Source organism: Macaca thibetana, chromosome 20, assembly GCF_024542745.1.
Source record: "Macaca thibetana thibetana isolate TM-01 chromosome 20, ASM2454274v1, whole genome shotgun sequence".
Taxonomy (NCBI): Eukaryota; Metazoa; Chordata; class Mammalia; order Primates; family Cercopithecidae; genus Macaca; species Macaca thibetana.
Window position 1 is genome coordinate 33,017,347 of NC_065597.1, and position 21,389 is coordinate 33,038,735.

Genomic DNA, 21,389 nt, shown 5'->3' on the forward strand with positions numbered 1-21,389 from the left:
TATTTTTAGTAGAGATGGGGTTTCACAGTGTCGGCCAGGCTGGTCTTGAACTCCTGACCTCAGGTGATCCACCCGCCTTGGGCTCCCAAAGTGCTGGGATGACAGGCGTGAGCCACCACACCCATCAATAATAAAAAATTTCAAAGCAAAAATAAAGATTTATAAATTGTAAAATGCAGATGTAACAAGTGAGTAATATTTACTGAATCAGTAAATATGAATGATATTAATGTGCTCACGGAGGTGGCTTGTGAGTGGTGTGAGCATTTCATGGTCAGAGATTGGCAGTCCGGCCAGAGACCGGATGGATTTTAACTCGAACATCACAGATGCAAACACTGAACACCCTGACGTGGGCGGCGCCTGCACCGTTGCCTCCTTCTCTGCACCTGTAAATGGGGTGAATAATTCCATCCCCCTCCCGCTTCCACCTTCAGAAGATTTTTTGTCAGCACAGAGGCTGTCAGCACAGTCTCAGCGAGGAAGTGCTGGGAACGCCCTGGAGTGAACCCAGGAAGATGCCTGCGCTGGGTGCCGTGGCCCTCCCCACCGCCCCTGCTGGGTCTCGGGCCATGCCTGCCTGCTGTGAACCCCTGCAGAGCACCACGTGCGAGCGCTGGCTGGAGGCGAGAGGTCTGCCTTTGGTGTGGCTCTTGGGGCAGGGCCTGTGGTGCCTTCCACAGCGGAAATGGGGCACCGCGCGGGGAGGGCGGGAGCGGCGTCCCGGGTGCCCCTGTGAGGATGAGCGAGATGACTGGAGGGTCCTGAGGACCTCACCAGGGTGCCCCCAGCCCGTCCGCTCCCAGGAAGCGACACCCCCAGCCCCAGGGCTGCAGCTCAGGGGGTCGCTACTCTGGCTGGGCGAGGCTGGGCCCTTGGGGGCAGGGGCCAGAGTGGCCTCAGCCTCTGTGAGATGCCTAAAAGCACCGACTCCTCTGGGGCTCACTAGCATTGGGCCGTTTCACGCTCTGCTGCGGCCGGAAGCCCCCTCACCCCCAGCGATGTGCAGTTCCTGCAGGCTCACGCAGTTTCCAGAACTTTAATTATGGGAAAGTTCTCCCTGGTCCCGCCCCCAAATCTGCCATGAACGTTGACAGCTGAGTTGCTGCCCCATGCATGCTTTGGCTGAGAGCAGAGGGTGCCCTGTCCTCATTGAGCTGCTGACGTGGGGAGGGGTGGGGCCTAGGGGTGCCATCCATGGCCAGTGATTGAGGCAGAGGAGCCTCTGGAGGGGACAGGTCCCAGGGAAGCCCCGGACTCCTAGAGGGGAGGCCAGGTGGGGTCCCTGGTGACCAGGACAGACTGTGGTGTTTTTTAACGTAAGGGAGATATGCTACATGACAGACCCCCGGGGTGCTGCGCACCGCCTGGTGGCAGGCGGGCCGTGGTGGGCGCTCACGCCCCTGCCACGTGCCCATCATGTGCCCGCCCTCAGTGGGAGGGGCTCCGAGGATGACTTTTAAAAATGCAGAGAAAGGCTCCATTCTTCCCAGGACCTCAGCCCAACCCTGGCCCAGGGAGGCAGGAGACAGAGGCCAGGAGGGGGCCAGAGGTGTTGAAATGTCCTGGGGACCTGAGCAGCCACCAGGGAAGAGGCAGGGAGGGAGCTGAGGACCAGGCTTGTCCACACTGGTTGTGAGATGCCTTGAGCCCAGAGGGTTGATGCCAGGAGGTGTCTGGACTGGCTGGGCCATGCCTGGACTGACCTGTCCAGCCAGGGAGAGGGTGAGTGTGAGGGCAGATCTGGGGGTGCCCAGATGGACGGAGGCAGGCATGGGGGATACCCAAGGCCCCCTGGCAGCACCATGAGCTAAGCAGGACACCTGGAGGGGGAGACCTGTGGGGACCTGGGGGCCTCCAGTGACCCCTTCCTGCTTCCTGAACAGGACTATGCCTGTGCAGGGATCCCAGAGAAGACTGCTGGGCTCCCTGAACTCCACCCCCACAGCCACCCCCCACCTGGGGCTGGCTGCCAACCAGACAGGAGCCCAGTGCCTAGAGGTGTCCATCCCTGATGGGCTCTTTCTCAGCTTGGGGCTGGTGAGCTTGGTGGAGAACGTGCTGGTGGTGACCGCCATTGCCAAGAACCGGAACCTCCACTCACCCATGTACTGCTTCATCTGCTGCCTGGCCCTGTCAGACCTGCTGGTGAGCGGGAGCAACATGCTGGAGACGGCCGTCACCCTCCTGCTGGAGGCCGGTGCACTGGCGGCCCGGGCTGCCGTGGTGCAGCAGCTGGACAATGTCATTGACGTGATCACCTGCAGCTCCATGCTGTCCAGCCTCTGCTTCCTGGGCGCCATTGCCGTGGACCGCTACATCTCCATCTTCTACGCACTGCGCTACCACAGCATCGTGACGTTGCCGCGGGCACGGCGAGCCGTCGCAGCCATCTGGGTGGTCAGTGTCCTCTGCAGCACGCTCTTCATTGCCTACTACGACCACGCAGCCGTCCTGCTGTGCCTCGTGGTCTTCTTCCTGGCCATGCTGGTACTCATGGCTGTGCTGTACATCCACATGCTGGCCCAGGCCTGCCAGCACGCCCAGGGCATTGCCCGGCTCCACAAGAGGCAGCGTCTGGCCCACCAGGGCTTTGGCCTCAAAGGCGCTGCCACCCTCACCATCCTGCTGGGTATTTTCTTCCTCTGCTGGGGCCCCTTCTTCCTGCATCTCACACTCATTGTCCTCTGCCCCCAGCACCCCACCTGCAGCTGCATCTTCAAGAACTTCAACCTCTTTCTCGCCCTCATCATCTGCAATGCCATCATTGACCCCCTCATCTACGCCTTCCGCAGCCAGGAGCTCCGCAGGACGCTCAAGGAGGTGCTGCTGTGCTCCTGGTGAGCGCGGCACGGGCAGCTTTCAGCATGCTGGGCAGAGGGAGGTGGTGATATTGTGTGGCCTGGTTTCTGTGTGACCCTGGGCAGTCCCTTACCTCCCTGGTCCCCATTTGTCAAAGACGATGGACTGACCTCTGAAGGTGTTGAAGCATGGACCCTTCTGGGACCAGGGAGAGGGGTCCCTGCAAAACTCCAGGCAGGACTTCTCACCAGCAGTCGTGGGTAACGGAGGAGGACATGGGGAGGTTGTGAGGCCTCAGGCTCTGGGCACCAGGGGCCGACCTCAGGCTCCTGAAGAGACATTCTCCGCCCACTCCCGGGGCACTCCACCTGCTCCAATGGGCATCCACCCCACCCCATCTTTGCTGCCAACCTCAGGACCTGTGCCCTCGTCAGCTGGGATGTGGAGGCTCTGGGTGGAAGAGTGTGCCAAGAGCTACTCCCACAACAGCCCCAGGAGAAGTGACTTTGTGACCAGAAAGCTTCAGCTACAGTCATGCAATGGCTTCTGCCAAAGGAAGTGAAATCCCTGCCTCAAGCCAAGGGACCAGGTTTGCAGAAACCTCACAAGTGGTGTGGGGCTGAGCCCTCCTGAGCACTGGTTCTAAGGCTCAGACTGGGAACTGGGGCCTCAGCCTGCTTTCCTGCAGCAGTCACCCAGGCAGACAGCCCTGGCAAATGCCTGACTCAGTGACCAGTGCCTGGGAGCACGGGGCCAGGAAAGTCTGGTAATAAATGTGACTCAGCATCACCCACCTTAGCCCCTTCCAGAAAGTGCTTCAAGTTTGCGGGTGGAGAGGTAGGGGAGGGGAAGGTGGGCAGGGATGAGAGTCAAGAGAGTCCAGGAAGAAAGGAGTCCTGGAAAACGTGGCTGCCTCCCCAGGTGAGGAAGCCACAGCCCCAGAGGCCCTGAACGCCTGGGGAGTGTGGAGGTCCCAACCAGGCTTGCGCTGACCCTGCTTCTCAGGTTTCTCTCCGTGCTTACAAACCCCAGCCTAGAGGAATGAGGAGCAGGTGCAGCAGGGCCCCAGCCCCTCCACTCTGACACTGTCCCAGCTGCAGGAGAGGTGGGTGCCCAGCCCTCCATGTGACCACAGGTGACCTCAGCCAGGCACACTCCTTTGCTGGCCCTGGCCCTGAGTCCCTCCAGCCGTGATGAGCCGTGAATGGGACCATCCCTGGTCACTCTGAGATGCCTGGAAGGGGGCTCAGTGCAGGCGGGCTGGGGGCTGGGTCTGCTGTCTGTCCAGCATTGCCATTCTGGGAGTGGGCAGGTGGGGTGGGGGTCGGGGGTGGTCTGTGTTGAGCCAGTCCTGGGAAGTGCTGGATGTGAGGCCTCTGAAGATGAGGATGAGGCAGAGGCCCAGCGGCGGATAAGTCCCCTGGGAATGAACTATGCTGCCTGGTGCTAGGGAGCAGTGGAGCCCCTGGGCCATCCCTCTGCTGAAACCTGGGCATCTCGCTGAAGAGACCAACTCCATTTCCTCTGCAGACGCTGAGCACTCAGTCACCCCCTTTCCGGAACAGGCTCAGTGGAGGCTGCAGGGCTGCCATCAGCCAACTCCTAGGCAGGCCCAGTCAGCAGCCCCCTGGCCAGCCCCACCCCTGTGTCAGCTCCAGCCCTGACTGCCGGCCTCAGAACTGGGAGCTGCTTCCTGGCAGGGCCCGCCTGTGCTGGGAGACCGGACGGTGAGTCAGCCTTCAGCCTGGCACCAGAGCTCTCTGAGGATGGAGCAGGGGTTGGCTGGCCTGAGGCTGCAAAACTTCCCTCATGGAGACAGGCAGGCACCCAGACGCTCACCCGGGACTCCCTTGAACAGGGACAGGGAGGAACTCCAGGCAGCTAGACCCCAGCCACAGCCACTTGAGCACACTGTGGGGCAGGGAGGGGCATCTCTTGAGAACAAAAGATCCATTTCTCGACTTTCCGAACTGGAGAGCTTCTTGAGAGAAAAGAGAGAGACAGGGACAAGGCCATGCCACCCACACAGTCCTGTGCACACGGACCGGACACAGGCGTCCACAGGAGGGTTTGCAGCTGCTCATTGTGTGAAGTGAATGCTGATTTGGGGACGGGGGGTCGTCTGTGCATTGTGCACTGTCAGACCCTTCCTGAAGGATTTTTGTTACTGAAATATCAGAAGGTCCTTGTTATAAGGTGGTGTCACTGTAATATCTGGCCCAGGAGGAGGTCAGTGCTGTGCGGGCGAGCCCTTCCCTCCCTCCCTTCTTCTCTGACCAGTAGACGCATCTCCATTTGTTCCCCTGAGGCCCCCCTGCAGCATTCTCCGACATCAGAGAGTGAGTCAGATAGAAGCCGCTGCCCACCCTCCCCCACCCTGGCCGGGTTCTTGCCTGGCTTGTGCGTCCTTGTGACAATTCCTGACACGGATGCGCACCGGGCAGTGGCACGTCCAGGTGCTGTGCGCGGCCGGGCCCACAAAGCTCCTTTGGCCTTTCACGGAGCCCCCTGCGGGAGGGGGCCAGGTGGCCCCCCCACTGCGGAAGCCGGCGACCCACGGAGCTCGCTCTCGGCCGCCGTCACCCCTCTGTGTCCGCGCCCTTCCGAGCTCTGATCGGACGCTTTGTTTCTTCTCAGTGGGTTCAGGGCCTGCGCCAACCTTTACCTACCTCCCCCACCCAAAACCGGCAAAGCTCAGAGCACCTTTTCTGCCAAAAGACAGGGAGCTGGGAAGGTGCGGCTTGGTCCCTAAACCGGCGTGGGGATAAAGACCTCCTTACAAAGCCGCAGGGTGGGGCTGTCGCAAGGGCGGAACCGACAGGGTAGCCAGGGGCGGGGTTCCCAGGGCCAAGAGGGGCTTCTATTGTCCTCCCTGGAGCCCGGCGCCCCCACAGGCAGCTCCTCTGGGAGGCAGCCCCTCCTTTCGAGTGCGCGGGGGCCCCCAGACCGCGCCCGGCCCTGCGCTGGGGGAGGCTTGGCTGCGGGAGGGGCGCCGCATTGCGCGCGGCGGGCGGGGACGCGCGGTGCCGAGGATGCGGGCGGGGACGCGCGGTGCGGGGCCTGCGGGCCGGGCGGGATTCTGCGGCGGCGCCTCCCGATTGGCCACCCGCGGTGACATCAGCCGATGCGAAGGGCGGGGCCGCAGCTATAAGATCGCGCGGCCGCGGTCCCCGACCCTCAGCAGCCAGCCCGGCCCGCCAGCGCCCGTCCGCAGCCGCCAGCAAGACGCGCCCAGCATGAGGGAGATCGTGCACATCCAGGCCGGCCAGTGCGGCAACCAGATCGGGGCCAAGGTGAGGCTGCGCGCCCCGGCCTGTCCCGGGCCTCGGGGCGGGAGGAGGGAGGCGCCGTGCCCCGCGGGCCGCACCTCCAGCCGCCCCCGCCCCTGCGAACCTGCAACAAAGGGATGCGCCCAGCGTCGCGCCGGGCGGCCGGGACGCGGGGCCCCCGCCCTGGGACTCTCGCCCGCACCTCTCCTCCCCTGCCCAGGTGACCTCGGGCTGTCGGGGCGCAGCTCACGTCAGTCGCAAAGCCTCAGCCCCCTCCACACCTGCGCCCCCTCCACACCTGCGCCTCCTCCACCAGGCCTCCGCAGGTGCAGCTGGGAGCCCTGTCTGGGCGTGGCCCTCTTTTTAGGGGCCGCAGCATAGCCTTGAGTGAGACGGGTGGGGTAGGCAGATTTGGGTGGGCTGGGGTTCTCCTCACAGCCTTGATTCCCTTGGCCCGAACCCCCCACTGGAGGAATCGAACGTCCCTCGAGAGGCTAGAGCCGCCCCGATGTCCCCAGCCTGCTCCAACAGCCCTCGACGTCCTAGCCCCACCCTGTCCCTTTGTTGGAGGGATTGGGCCTGGACTCGAGATGACCTTGGTCCAGGACCAGGCTCTCCATCGGCGCAGCCGCTCCTGGGCAACCCCTGCGGGGCTTGACCGCGCCCACCCAGGGTCTACCAGTCTGGGGATTGGATGTGGGAACAAAGCCGGGCTGTGGGGTGTGGAGGCTGCACCGTGGCGCGCCCCTCCCTCCATTGTTAGCCCACCTCGCAGATGTCGGGGCCAGGCAGGAAGGGGCGTTGATGCAGCTCTACAGGGACCCCCGCCTAAATCATTAAGGGGACGTCTTGTCCCCTGGTCCTGGGAGGCTGTCCCTGACCCAAGGTCACACAGCAGGTGCGAGAGAGCTGGGCTGGCCCTTGGTTCTCATCCCCTGCAGGAGCCAACCTGGGGCTCGGGTGGGGCGGGTGGGGTACTGCTTGCCAAAGGGTCTACCCTCCGAACAGTGTTGGAGAACGGGGGATGGGGTGAGGCTGGCTTTGTCAGGACCAAGGCCAGGGACCCAGCTCAGGGCTGGTGCAGCGCTGATTCTGGGAAGGAGGGGGTGGAGGAGACGGTCCTGGAGGGGAAGGGGCCAGAGAAAGGCTTCCTCGGGAGGCTGTTGCCACGGAAACCAGGCAGGAACAAAAAGCTAATTACAACAGGGCCAGCCACGTGGCTGACATGTAAATTGCAACTTTGGTTCTGGGTGGAGGCGCCTCTGAGGGTGGGAGGCCCAGTAATGGGGAGACTCTAATCACCCAAGGAGACAGCTGTGCCTGCCAAGGAGAGCCTGGGGGAGGGGAGGCCTGGGGGACAGTGGCCTCAAATCAAACCAGGACTCCTGGAGCAGCCTCTGACAGCTGCCCTGGCCTGATGGGAGGGGCTGAGGGCTCATTAATGTGGTCACTGGGGCCAAGCCTGCCCTGAGCATCTGCTCCTGGGAGGGTCAGGGGTCGCTGTGGGGAGGGAGGGCAGGCAGCCCTGAGGCCCACCTGGGGTTTCTCCTTCTATGACTGGGATGGGCCCAGAGCTGTGGTCCCACAAGGCACTTATCAGGCAAGAGCTGGGACCTAGAAGTCAGTTCCACATGCGGACATCCCCTGAGGCTCCATGGGTGGCAGTGGTAGCCCTTGTCCCCTGGACCGCGTCCTTGGCTGCCTTGTGCTCTGCTTCTCAACACTGGAGCCCTCAGTTTGCCCACTACTTTTATTCCTTTTGAGGTTTTTCTTAATTTATTTTGTTTTAAAAATTAATACCTGGCCGGCACGGTGGATCAGGAATCTCATGTAATCCCAGCACTTTGGGAGACTGAAACTGGAGGATCACTTTAGCAAAGGAGTTCAAGACCAGCCTGGGTAACATGGTGAAACTCCGTTTCGGAAAAAAAAAAAAAAAAAATTAGCCTGGCGTGGTGGGCGCGCCTGTAGCCCCATCTACTTGGGAGGCTGAGATGGGACATCGTTTCAGCGTGGGAGGTCGAGGCTGCAATTAGCTATGACCGCACCACTGTACTCCAGACTAGGCGATGAGAGAGACCCTGTCTCAAAATAATAATAATAGTATCCGATTCTTTTTAACAATGCAAACAACAGAGAAGTAAATTTTCTCGGGGCGGGGGGCGGCAAGAGCGTATTCCTTTCCTCTGCTGCCCTTGTGGAATCAATGGGAAGCAGCTCAGTGGTTTGCGTCCAGCCGCACCCTCGCCCTGGAAGGTCTCCAGGGGTCACACGCGAATTCCCCCGGGCCAGGGCCCGTGTAGGGGATTCGCCCCCTGACGGGAAGTTCCTTGGCCGTTCTCGGCCTCCACTCCCACAGCTGGTGGGGGGGCAGCAGCTGAAGGCGGGCAAGGCGGCTGCTCCTCTGTCTGGGGTCCTTGGGTGGTGCCTGGCTGGGCAGGAAGGAAGGTGCCCAGAAAGGTGCCCCTCTGGGCAGAGGGAAGTCGGGGTGACTCGAGGCCGGGAGCAAAGCCGGGTCCCGGGCGGTCACGCGGCAGCGCGGACGACTCACCGCGGTCACCCCTGCGCTGGGAGCCGCGCCCGCATCGTCTCGCGGGGATGAGGTAAGCCGGGCGCAGCCAGCCCCGAGGAGCCCCGAGGATGAGAAAAGCCGAAGCCCGGACAGCCGAGCGGCCGCCTGCAGTCACCCCTGGGGGGCAGGGGCGGGCCGGGCTGTGCAGAAGCACCTGGGCCCGCGGGACGCAGGACGCTGCCCCGCCGCCGCAGAGCTGAGTCTGGGCCCCGGGGTCTCCTTTCCTGGGGCCTGTGCTCCTCCCTCCCGGGTTCGGGGCGGGGCGGGGCGGGGCAGCGCGGGGGCGGGGGGGGCTTTTGTCCTCCGCGCGGGCTTCGGCGCCGCCTCCTCGCGGCTGCTGGGCGGGGAGGGGGCGGGGCCTGGCCCTCGCAGCCAATGGGAGACGGCGTCCCTGCTCGCCCCGCCCCCTCGCCTGAACGCCCCCTTGGAGCCGCGGGCCGGGCGGGAACCGCATTCGGGTCCTGCAGGGGCTTGGAGGCCCCGGTAACGCAGCCCCTTCTGCGGCGGCCGCCGCTCCCACCTCCGCCGCTGCCACCTGCCTGGGCCGCTGCCCGCAAAGCCCGGCCCCGCTTTCCCCAGGACCCAAGCGCGGCGCGAGGTCAGCACCAAGGACAGCGCCCGGGCCGAGAGGCTGGCCTCGAACGCCGGGTTCTGCGTTTTGTTTTTACGTTTCTGTTTTTGCTTTTTGTTTTTGGTTATGAGACGAGGTCTGGCTCTGTCGCCCGGGCTGGAGTCCAGTGGCGCGATCTCGGCTCACCGCATCCTCGGCCTCCCGAGTGGATGGGACCACAGGCGCGCGCTCACCACCACGCCTGGCCACAATTTTTTTTTCTTCTTTTTTTTTAGATGGAGTTTCGCTCTTGTTGCCCAGGCTGGAGTGCAGTGGCACGATCTCGGCTCGTTGCAGCCTCCACCTCCTGGGTTCAAGCGATTCTCCTGCCTCAGCCTCCTGAGTAGCTGGGATTACAGGCACTCACTACCACGCCCGGCTAATTTTTTGTATTTTTTAGTAGTGACGGGGTTTCATCATGTTGGCCAGGCTGTTCTCAAACTCCTGACCTCAGGTGATTCACCTGCCTCAGCCTCCCAAAGTGCTGGGATTGCAGGTGTGAGCCACTATGCCCGGCCGATTTCCTTTTCTGTAGTGATGTTAACAACTTAGTTCATAAAATTGTATTTTATTGTTTCTTTTTTTTTTTTTTGAGACGGAGTCTTGCTCTGTCGCCCAGGCTGGAGTGTAGTGGCCGGATCTCAGCTCACTGCAAGCTCTGCCTCCTGGGTTTATGCCATTCTCCTGCCTCAGCCTCCCAAGTAGCTGGGACTACAGGCACCCGCCACCTTGCCCAGCTAGTTTTTTGTATTTTTTAGTAGAGACGGGGTTTCACCTTGTTAGCCAGGATGGTCTCAATCTCCTGACCTCGTGATCTGCCCGTCTCGGCCTCCCAAAGTGCTGGGATTACAGGCTTGAGCCACCGCGCCCGGCCTTTATTGTTTCTTAAATATGTAACATAGGCCAGGCATGGTGGCTCACGCCTGTAATCCCTGCACTTTGGGAGGCCGAGGTGGGTGGATCTCTTGAGCTCAGGAGTTCAAGACCAGCCTGGGCAACATGGAGAGACCCTGTCCCTACAAAAAATAAAAAACAAAAAAAATTAGCTGGACATGGTGGCACGCCAGCCTGTGGTCCCAGCTACCTGGGAGGCTGAGGTGGGAGGATCACTTGGGGGAGGCGGGCAGAGGTTAAAGTGAGCTGAGATCATGCCCCTGCATTCCAGCCTGGGCAACAGAGCAAGACCTTGTCTCAAAAAAAAAAAATAAATAAAAAAGTAACATTTTATTGCTTTATCTCAAATTACAATTTTAACTACAAAAGCAATTAATATATTCTCGTTAAAAAAAGTGAAATATTGCAGATAAGGCTGAAGTGCACATTTAGCCACTTCTCTCTATCCAAGTGGGAACAAATTTCTTTTTCTATCCTCCTGATCCCTTTTATTTAAGTGACCTGTGCATATGGTTTTAAAACTTTAAATAGTATCTAAAACCTTTTAACAAAATGAAGCCAACATGTGCTGAATGTTTTCTTTTTTTTTTTTTTTGAGACGGAGTCTCACTGTGTCGTCCAGGCTGGAGTGCAGTGGTGCGATCTCGGCTCACTGCAAGCTCCACCTCCTGGGTTCACGCCATTCTCCCGCCTCAGCCTCCGAGTAGCTGGGACTACAGGCGCCCGCCACCTCGCCCGGCTAGTTTTTTGTATTTTTAGTAGAGACGGGGTTTCACCATGTTAGCCAGGATGGTCTCGATCTCCTGACCTCGTGATCCACCTGCCTCGGCCTCCCAAAGTGCTGGGATTACAGGCTTGAGCCACCGCGCCCGGCCTGCTGAATATTTTCATGTCAAACTTTGTGGTAAGGCCTTGATGTGGGTACCATTCACACACGCATCTCACAGATGAGAAAGCAGGTCCTGCGAGGCACAGTGCCTGGCCCACAGCTGTGCTCATGCTGGGCCCTGAATCTACTCTGGTCCATTGCTCCTGCCGCCCCGTGCCTCACTCAGCAGAGGACTTCCCATAGATGTGTTACTCTGTCCACCCCTCCTTTACAGGTGCTGGTGGTGGTGGGTTCCCTGGAACCACAAATTTGGGGTGTCCCAGTGCTTTGGGGAGCAAGGTCCCCGGCTCAAGTGGACTGCCAGCAACTAAATTAATGGAGGATCCTGAAAGACAGTATTAGGGAGGCAAGCGGTACGTGGGAAGCTTGGACGAGCCCTCAAATGCCTCCATGACCTTTCTGTTTTTGTTTTTTATTTTAGACAGGGTCTCACTCTGTCACCTGCACTGGCATGATCTAGGCTCACTGCAACCTCTGCCTCCCTGGCTCAAGTGATTCTCCCACCTCAGCCTCCTGAGTAGCTGGGGCTATAGGCATGCGTCACCATGCCCAACTTAATTTTTTTTTTTTTTCGGTAGAGACAGGGTTTCACCATGTTGCCTAGACCGGTCTCGAACTCCTGGACTCAAGTGATCCACCTCTCTTGGCTTCCCAAAGTGCTGGGATTATAAATATGAGCCACCATGGCCAGCTGATTTTTTGTTTTGTTTTGTTTTGTTTTGTTTTGAGATGGAGTCTCACTCTGTCACTCAGGCTGGAGTGCGGTGGAGTGATCTTGGCTCACTGCAACCTCCACCTCCTGGGTTCAAGCAATTTTCCTGCCTTAGCCTCCCAAGTAGCTGGGATTACAGGCGCCTACCACCAAACCAGCTAATAATTTTTTTTTTTTTTTGAGACGGAGTCTTGCTTCTATCGCTCAGGCTGGAGTGCAGTGGTGCCACCTCGGCTCACTGCAAGCTCTGCCTCCCAGGTTCACGCCATTCTCCTGCCTCAGCCTCCCAAGTAGCTGGGACTACAGGTGCCCGCCACCATGCCTGGCTAATTTTTTGTATTTTTAGTAGAGACGGGGTTTCACCTTGCCAGCCAGGATGGTCTCAATTTCCTGACCTTGTGATCTGCCTGCCTCGACCTCCCGAAGTGCTGGGGCCACAGGCATGAGCCACTGCGCCCAGCCTAATTTTTGTATTTTTTAGTAGAGATGGGGTTTCACCATGTTGGTCAGGCTGGTCTTGAACTACCGACCTCGTGATCCACCCACCTTGGCCTCCCAAAGTGCTGGGATTACAGGGGTGTGAGCCACCGTGCCCAGCCTTTTTTTTTTTTTTTTTTTTTTAGACAGGGTCTCACTCTTGTCCCACAGGCTGGTGTGCCGTGGCTTGATCTTGGCTCATTGCAACCTCTGCCCCCAGGGTTCAAGTGATTCTCCTGTCTCAGACTCTCAAGTAGCTGAGATTACAGGTGTGTGTTACCACGCCTGGCTAATTTTTGTATTTTAATTAGACACAGGGTTTTGCCATGGTGACCAGTTTGGTCTCGAACTCCTGACCTCAAATGATCTACCTGCCTCAGCCTTCCAAAGTGCTGGGATTACAGGCATGAGCCACCACACTCAGCCTGATTCTTTTTTTTTTCTTTTTTTGAGACGGCATCTCGCTCTATCGTCCAGGCTGGAGTGCAGTGGTGCGATCTCCGCTTGCTGCAAGCTCTGCCTCCCAGGTTCATGCCACTCTCCCACCTCAGCCTCCCGAGTAGCTGGGACTACAGGCGTCCACCACCTCGCCCAGCTAATTTTTTTGTATTTTTTTAGTAGAGACGGGGTTTCACTGTGTTAGCCAGGATGTTCTCGATCTCCTGACCTCATGATCTGCCCGCCTCAGCCTCCCAAAGTGCTGGGATTACAGGTGTGAGCCACCGCGCCCGGCCCTGATTCATTTTTATAATGTAAAAGCTTAATGCAAAAAGAATAAAACTTAGCAATGACAAAAATGCCCAAAAGGTGGAAAGAAATCCACCCCGACCTTTGTGGCGAGATGACCTCTGACAACAGTCTCAGGGTGAATTGGCATCGCGAGACTGTTAGCAGAGGCTGTCCATGTCCACACTGTTCATGTTATAATAATTACACTGTGTTCTTAAGGTTTTAAAAAAATTTATTTTTAACAAATTTTCTTTGAAAAGCTACACTGTGCACGTGATAAAATCCAACAGGACCATAGGGCACCCCGTGAGAAGAAGGTTCTCCCAGTCTGGGGCCCCTCCCCAGGCACAGCCTTCCATACATCTAACAGAGACACCCACACATAGAGAAGCACCCACAAACCGTTTCTTTCCTTCTTTTATTTGAGATGGCGTTTCCCTCTGTCGCCAAGGCTGGAGTGCAGTGGTGTGATGTAAGCTCACTGCAACCTCCGCCTCCTCATGCGATTCTCCTGCCTCAGCCTCTGGAGTAGCTGGGACTACAGGCACCCGCTACCGCACCCGGCTAATTTTTGTATTTTTAGTAGAGACGGGGTTTCACCATGTTGGCCAGGCTGGTCTCGAACTCCTGCCCTACGGTGATCTGCCCGCCTCGGCCTCCCAAAGTGCTGGGATTGCAGGTGTGAGCCACTGTGTCCGGCCTGCTAGAGGCATCCTAAAACATATCTCCTGTGTCTCCATTCCAAAGCACATCTTTGTTTGCACTCCTGGAGGCCTCCCGCGTCAGCCTCCCAAAGTGCTGGGATTGCAGTTGTGAGCCACTGTGCCCGGCCCCACCAAATTGTTTTCTCACCTGCTGTTTTTTGGAGGAATCTTTTCTGCAGCGCGTGACTCACGTGTAGCGCCCCTTGTTCTTGAGGCCTTCATGCCCGTCAGCTCATCTAAAAGTCACTCCTGAGGAGTGAGGGCAAGGGGCATTGGGAGAGATCAGGTGGCCCCAGGAAGCCATCCAGCGTGTGTCCCAGGAGGCCTGCTGCCTGCAGACACTGCTCCCAGACGCAGCAGCCTTGGCCATCAGCGTGTGTCCCACGATAAGGTGGCAAGTTCTCTGCAGGCCTTGCTCTCACCCAGGAGTTTGGGTATCTGTGTGCACACATATGTGCTAATAGTTCTACGTTTGCCATATACCATTTATATGCCTTATGCAGATTAACCCACTTTAATCTCAAAAAGACCTGCTGTCATCATGCCCATTGTACAGATGAGGACACCGAGTCACAGAATCCTGGTGACCTGTGCAAGGTCACACAGCTGGGAGGGGTGGGGGAAGGGCCTGTTAACCCAGCAGGCCCAGCCCCTGAGTCTAGGCTCTGCAGCTGTCTTGGGAGCAGAGTCTGAGAAGCACAATAGGCACCTGTTCTAGGGGGAGAAAGGTGGAGGTGGCAGGTAGAGAGAGGATGACCAATGGGAGCTGGGACGGCTCCACACGGACAGGCTGGGTGACCTCAGGCAAGTCGCTACCCATTTGAGACCCCAAGGACCCCTCTGCAGACCCAGCTGGGGGTCCCTGATGAGGTTGGCTCTCAGGGTCCCTATGAGTCCCATTGGCTGAGGCCAGTAATGTCCCGGCACCATCACTGGACATGGTTTGCTCTGACGTGGAGGGGCAAGTGTAGCAGCCAAAAGCGATCCTGAGCTCCGGGCCTCTGAACCCTGCCCTACCAGCTACTGTGGGTGTGTCTACCCTCTCTCTGTCTCAGTTTCCTTTTCTGAAGAGAGGGGGATAGTAAAAACCATCCCTCAGGGTGTTTTTTTTTTTTTTTTTTTTTTTTTTTTTTTTTTTTTTTTTTTGAGATGGAGTCTCGCTTTGTCGCCCAGGCTGGAGTGCAGTGGCCGGATCTCAGCTCACTGCAAGCTCCGCCTCCCGGGTTTACACCATTCTCCTGCCTCAGCCTCCCGAGTAGCTGGGACTACGGGCGCCGCCACCTCGCCCGGCTAGTTTTTTGTATTTTTAGTAGAGACGGGGTTTCACCATATTAGCCAGGATGGTCTCGATCTCCTGACCTCGTGATCCGCCCGTCTCGGCCTCCCAAAGTGCTGGGATTACAGGCTTGAGCCACCGCGTCCGGCCCTCAGGGTGTTTATTACCAACGCCCTTCGTGGAGGGATCAGCTGGCCCAGGCTCTTGCCAGCAGGTGCACAGCTGGGCCTGGGGGCCTGGGTGTGGGTCTGTTGAACCTTGACCCACCCTGGAGCTGTGGTCGGACTGGACGTGCAGGTGTGAAGGTGCCTGTTTATTAGGGCGATTTCTGACAGATGACAGAGTGTGGGGCTCTCTTCGTGGAGGCCTTGGGTCAAAAGCCCTCATTTTGCACCAAGGGCTATGAGGCTTCACAAGGGCAAGGGCCTGATGGGGTTATGGGCCGCCCGCCGACCCCTCCTCTCCTACTTTGTTTGCAGTTCTGGGAAGTCATCAGTGATGAGCATGGCATCGACCCCAGCGGCAACTACGTGGGCGACTCGGACTTGCAGCTGGAGCGGATCAGCGTCTACTACAATGAGGCCTCCTGTGAGTGGCTGCCTCAGCCTCCCCACCCCAGCCTCCCCACCCCAGCCTCCCCACCCCAGCCTCCCCACCTCAGCCTCCCCACCCCAGCCTCCCCACCCCAGCCTCCCCACCTCAGCCTCCCCACCCCAGCCTCCCCACCCCAGCCTCCCCACCTCAGCCTCCCCACCCCAGCCTCCCCACCCCAGCCTCCCCACCTCAGCCTCCCCACCCCAGCCTCCCCACCCCAGCCTCTCCATCCCAGCCTCCCCACCTCAGCCTCTCCATCCCAGCCTCCCCACCCCAGCCTCCCCACCTCAGCCTCCCCACCCCAGCCTCCCCACCCCAGCCTCCCCACCTCAGCCTCCCCACCCCAGCCTCTCCATCCCAGCCCTGGACTGACCAGGTCTCCTCAGCATCTCTGTCCTCCCATGGGTTGGCCGAGATGCCAGCAGGCATAAGTGGATGTCGGGCATCCAGAGGCACAAAATAAAGACAACAAATCACAGTCACAAAAGTGAGAGCCAAACATATTAGTGCCATGAGGGCCTTTGCGTGTCCAGGGGCACAGACAGGGATGGGGTGGGCCAGAGACTTTGGAGGCTGTAAGAGGGTCTAGAGAAGGGGTCACCTGGAGGGCTTAGTCAGGGGCTATTTAGCAACTGGTATAAAGTGATTTCCATATCAAAGTGGTGATACACCCAACTGCCCACATGGACATGTGACTTAAAATTGTATTTAATTTAATAGAGTCAGTCTCGATATGTTGCCCAGGCTGGTCTTGAACTCCTGGACTCAAGTGATCCACCTGCCTTGGCCTCCCAAAGTGTTGGGAGTGCAGGCGTGAGCCCCTGCGCCTGGTGGGGGTGTGACTTGCTCCCTCCTGTCCTGCTCCGTCCTGTCCTGCTCCGTCCTGTCCTGCTCTGTTCTTACACACAGTGAGGCTTAAGGTGAAGAAAGTTGCTCAAGCTTGCCTTTGGTCCAGGACTCTCTGACTTCAGAGTAAAGGCTCTTAGGATGTGAGCAGCAGGATGGCAGGCAGGCAGAGAATTTAGAAAGAATGAGGGAGAGGCTCTGGCCCTCTGTAACCCAAATCACCGAGCCCTTCTCTCCCCTCAGCTCACAAGTACGTGCCTCGGGCCATTCTGGTTGACCTGGAACCTGGAACCATGGACAGTGTCCGCTCAGGGGCCTTTGGACATCTTTTCAGGCCTGACAATTTCATCTTTGGTAAGTTTCCCCTGCTCCAAGCTCTGATGGCAGACCGTATGACATGCAAGCCCAGGTCGGTGCACGGGGGCGGCTGTCAGAAATAAGGAATGGTCAGCTCCTCACACGATCTTGAAGGGTGAGAACTGATCTCTCCATTTTACAGCTGGGCATTGGAGGCCCAGAGAAAGGGTTCTGTGGGGAGAACAGAAACCACTCATGCATTTCAAGTGGAATGAAGTATAAAGCAGACAGAAGCTTACAGAATTGCTAGAGAGCTGGTGAGACGGAATGGGGCCTCCAGAGGACTCCAAGGTCCAGGAGAATGAGGCCTTGCCGCGGCCAAGAGGGCAGGACGTTCTCGTGCCTGTGTCCTGGGGCAGGGCCATAGATGTGCCACACAAACCGGAGGGCCTCACTTCACTTCTGCCTTCCCAGCCTCAGCACACCCAACTGGTAGATGCCAGCTCGCATCCAGTGCCCAACTGCCAGGGATTCTGGGGTGGCTGTTTAGGCTCCTGGCACAGTCAGTCAGAAGGAAGGTGGGCTGGAGCAGGAGGGTTGATCCACTCACCCAGGATCCCCTCAGAAGGCAGAGCCTTGCTCTGGTGTGACCTCAAGTTCTCAAGACCCTGTCCAGACCCCTTGTCTTCAGCACTCAGCAGCATTGACTCAGGGAAGCCACAGCGGGTATGAGAAGGGGTGCTCAGTGGGGTCTACTTTACAGAAATGAGAATGGGCACAGGGCTGCCATGGCTGCCCTGGGATGTTCAGGCAGGGGCTGGAGGTCTGGACTGCAGAGTCCCTGACCCCTGTCCCCTACCCCTCTTCTTCCTGCACAGGTCAGAGTGGGGCTGGCAACAACTGGGCCAAGGGTCACTACACGGAGGGTGCGGAGCTAGTGGACTCAGTTCTGGATGTCGTGCGGAAGGAGTGTGAAAACTGCGACTGCCTGCAGGGCTTCCAGCTGACCCACTCGCTGGGGGGTGGCACGGGCTCCGGCATGGGCACGCTGCTCATCAGCAAGGTGCGTGAGGAGTATCCGGACCGCATCATGAACACCTTCAGCGTCGTGCCCTCGCCCAAGGTGTCAGACACAGTGGTGGAGCCCTACAACGCCACGCTGTCCATCCACCAGCTGGTGGAGAATACGGATGAGACCTACTGCATCGACAACGAGGCGCTCTACGACATCTGCTTCCGCACCCTCAAGCTGGCCACGCCCACGTACGGGGACCTCAACCACCTGGTGTCAGCCACCATGAGCGGGGTCACCACCTCCTTGCGCTTCCCTGGCCAGCTCAACGCTGACCTGCGCAAGCTGGCCGTCAACATGGTGCCCTTCCCCCGTCTGCACTTCTTCATGCCCGGCTTTGCCCCCCTCACAGCCCGGGGCAGCCAGCAGTACCGGGCCCTGACCGTGCCCGAGCTCACCCAGCAGATGTTTGATGCCAAGAACATGATGGCTGCCTGCGACCCGCGCCACGGTCGCTACCTGACGGTGGCCACTGTGTTCCGGGGCCGCATGTCCATGAAGGAGGTGGACGAGCAGATGCTGGCCATCCAGAGCAAGAACAGCAGCTACTTCGTGGAGTGGATCCCCAACAATGTGAAGGTGGCCGTGTGTGACATCCCGCCCCGTGGCCTCAAGATGTCCTCCACCTTCATCGGGAACAGCACGGCCATCCAGGAGCTGTTCAAGCGCATCTCCGAGCAGTTCACGGCCATGTTCCGGCGCAAGGCCTTCCTGCACTGGTACACGGGCGAGGGCATGGACGAGATGGAGTTCACCGAGGCCGAGAGCAACATGAACGACCTGGTGTCCGAGTACCAGCAATACCAGGACGCCACGGCCGAGGAGGAGGGCGAGATGTACGAAGACGACGAGGAGGAGTCGGAGGCCCAGGGCCCCAAGTGAAGCTGCTTGCAGCTGGAGTGAGGGGCAGGTGGCGGCCGGGGCCAAGGTCAGCAGTGTCTGACCCCCAGAGCCATCTTGCTGCCAACACTGTACCCTGCTTTCCCCCTTGCCCTAGGGCTCCCTTGCCACCCTCCTGCAGTATTTACGGCCTCGTCCTCCCCACCTGGGCCATGTGTGTGCTGCTCCTGTCTGTCTGATTGCAGCTCCAGGCCTGACGTTTTATGGTTTTGTTTTTTACTGGTTTGTGTTTATATTTTCGGGGATACTTAATAAATCTATTGCTGTCAGATACCCTTGCTTGGTGCCAGAGATTTCCTTTTATTCTGGAAAGTTGTGTCCCGTGGGTGGAGGTGTCGATGGAGCCCGGGTGGGCAGGCAAGAGCTCATCCTCTCCCAGGCTGGTGGCTGAGAGAGGCCTGCGCTTGGGACCAGAAGGTGTCTCAAGGCACAGCCCATGGGGAGACCCTGGAAATGGGGAACCCGAGAGAAGGAATGGGAAGTACCTAGATAAAGCCTCATTCTAGACCCCGAGATGCAGCCCTCCTGTGACTTAGAAACAAACCCACACTCCTCCCCTGGTCTCCCACAGAGTGGCTTGCATCCGGAGATTTCTCCGCCTGTCTGCAGGCTGCACCCCGAGATTTCTCCCACCTGTCTGCAGGCTGCACCCTGAGATTTCTCCCACCTGTCTGCAGGCTGTACCCTGAGATTTCTCCCACCTGCCTGCAGGCCGCACCCTGAGATTTCTCTGTAGGCTGAAAGTTGGGGTAGGTGGACCCTGCTGGGGTGGAAACTGACATGAGACCTGAAGCCTCGGGTGAGAACCAGGGAGGTAGGGAAGGGGGCCCTGAGCGCTGCCTGAAAAAGATGGCGTGTTGGGTGTCTCGGGACTGGGCCCTGAGAGGGGCTGCTGGGGTTAGGGAGATGCAGCCACAGGACCCAGGCCTGGGCTGCCAGGAGGGACATGTCAGTCCACCCGCCCCTGGCCGCCCCTTCCTGGGGTGCACAATACTTGGTGTCCAGCCACACAGGAACCTGGAAGGCATGGTCTGTGGAGCTGCTCACCTGGTGCCCCACATCCTCCTACAGGGAAAGAGCCTGGAGCCCAGAGAGGCCGACTTCCTGAGCCCTCCACAGCTGCCTCCCTGCCGCCCCGCCCCTTGGAACTGACGGACATAAGTGGCTTTAGTCCCCCAGGTTCTGCCCAGTGGTTCCCTGAGAGCAGCCCCTTCTTTTTTTTTTTTTTTTGAGACGGAGTCTCGCTCTGTCGCCCAGGCTGGAGTGCAGTGGCCGGGTCTCAGCTCACTGCAAGGTCCGCCTCCCGGGTTCCCGCCATTCTCCTGCCTCAGCCTCCCGAGTAGCTGGGACTATAGGCGCCTGCCACCTTGCCCGGCTAGTTTTTTGTATTTTTTTAGTAGAGACGGGGTTTCACCGTGTTAGCCAGGATGGTCTCGATCTCCCGACCTCGTGATCCGCCCGTCTCGGCCTCCCAAAGTGCTGGGATTACAGGCTTGAGCCACCGCGCCCGGCCTAGAGCAGCCCCTTCTTCTTGAATCACCCTTCAACGTGGCAATGGGCTCAGAGGAAGACAGGCCATGGGCACTGCAGGCCCTAGCTTCAGGTGCCAGGACTAGAAGCCCCAGAGGCCACCATCTCGAGTTCTGGCCCTGACACCCCCAGCGTGGACAAGGCCAGGGATCTGTCTCCTCTGCCAGCTGTTGCTGTGTGACAAATCACCCCAAATCTACCTGAAACAGCAAGGGATCCTTTCTCTAGATACAGTGTATTAGCTTCTCAGTGTCAGGAGGGGGCGACTGCAAGCTCTGACACCTCCACACCTCACTCTTGGGGTTGTCCTCTGCACCCCTGCTCCGCACGGCTGCCCGGCCATCCCTTCACATGGAGGGGTGGTGGCTGGAACCACTTCTTACATGGCACTGGTTCTTTTTTTTTGAGACGGAGTCTCACTCTGTCGCCCAGGCTGGAGTGCTGTGGCGCGATCTCAGCTCACTGAAAGCTCCACCTCCCGGGTTCTCGCCATTCTCCTGCCTTAGCCTCCCAAGTGACTGGGACTACAGGTGCCTGCCACGATGACTGGCTAATTTTTTTTGTAGTTTTAGTAGAGATGCAGTTTCACCGTGTAAGCCAGGATGGTCTCAATCTCCTGACCTCATGATCCACCCGTCCTGGGGACCGTCCGGCTCTAGATTGTAGAAAGAGGAGCCTCGGTTTGGGGAGGTTTCTCCCCGGTTGCACAGAGAATAGGGGAGCTGTTTAGAGAAATGATCTTTGGATTTGTAATCTGGTCTAGAATCCTGGCTCTGAGGGCCTTTTGTTTGTCTTTACTTTGTTGTGAGTTTGTATACACAGAGGAGATCCCTGAGAGCACTGATGGTAGTTTCCGCAGACTCTCCCTGTTTGTCTGGTCCACCATATTCAGGGAGCCCAGAAGGAAGCTCACCAGGCCTAACTCAGGGCGACTTTCCTTTCTTCTATTGTGCTCAGAGAGTGTCCAATAAACTCTGGGTCGGAGGTCATCCCACCCACTTTGAGTGAATCAAAGGTAACAGGGGCCAAAGCAGGGGAAGTTTGAGCCTTGCCAGGTCAATATTGAACGCCGAGCAGGGTGACTAGTGTCTGGATTTTGGCGCATGTATTTTGTGATGGTTGGAATGGGAAAGGTTAATTTAGTTTCCCCCATGTAGCCTGTTGCAAAATTGAGAGGCTTTTGCCTGTGGTTCCATTAATTAAAAAAAGATGACTT

General features: G+C 58.5%; 1 protein-coding gene across 1 annotated transcript; it reads left to right on the forward strand.

Annotated features, from left to right (window-relative positions):
* Positions 1–1,229: 1,229 nt before the first annotated feature.
* On the forward strand, positions 1,230–18,921 carry LOC126944112 (uncharacterized). The gene is made up of 8 exons (XM_050773396.1): positions 1,230–2,840; positions 4,368–4,529; positions 5,123–5,141; positions 5,247–5,438; positions 5,697–6,095; positions 15,414–15,522; positions 16,618–16,728; positions 17,550–18,921. The coding sequence occupies exons 1-8, from the start codon at positions 1,891–1,893 to the stop codon at positions 18,623–18,625; spliced, it is 3,018 nt and encodes a 1,005-aa protein (XP_050629353.1). The 5' UTR covers positions 1,230–1,890; the 3' UTR covers positions 18,626–18,921.
* Positions 18,922–21,389: the final 2,468 nt, after the last annotated feature.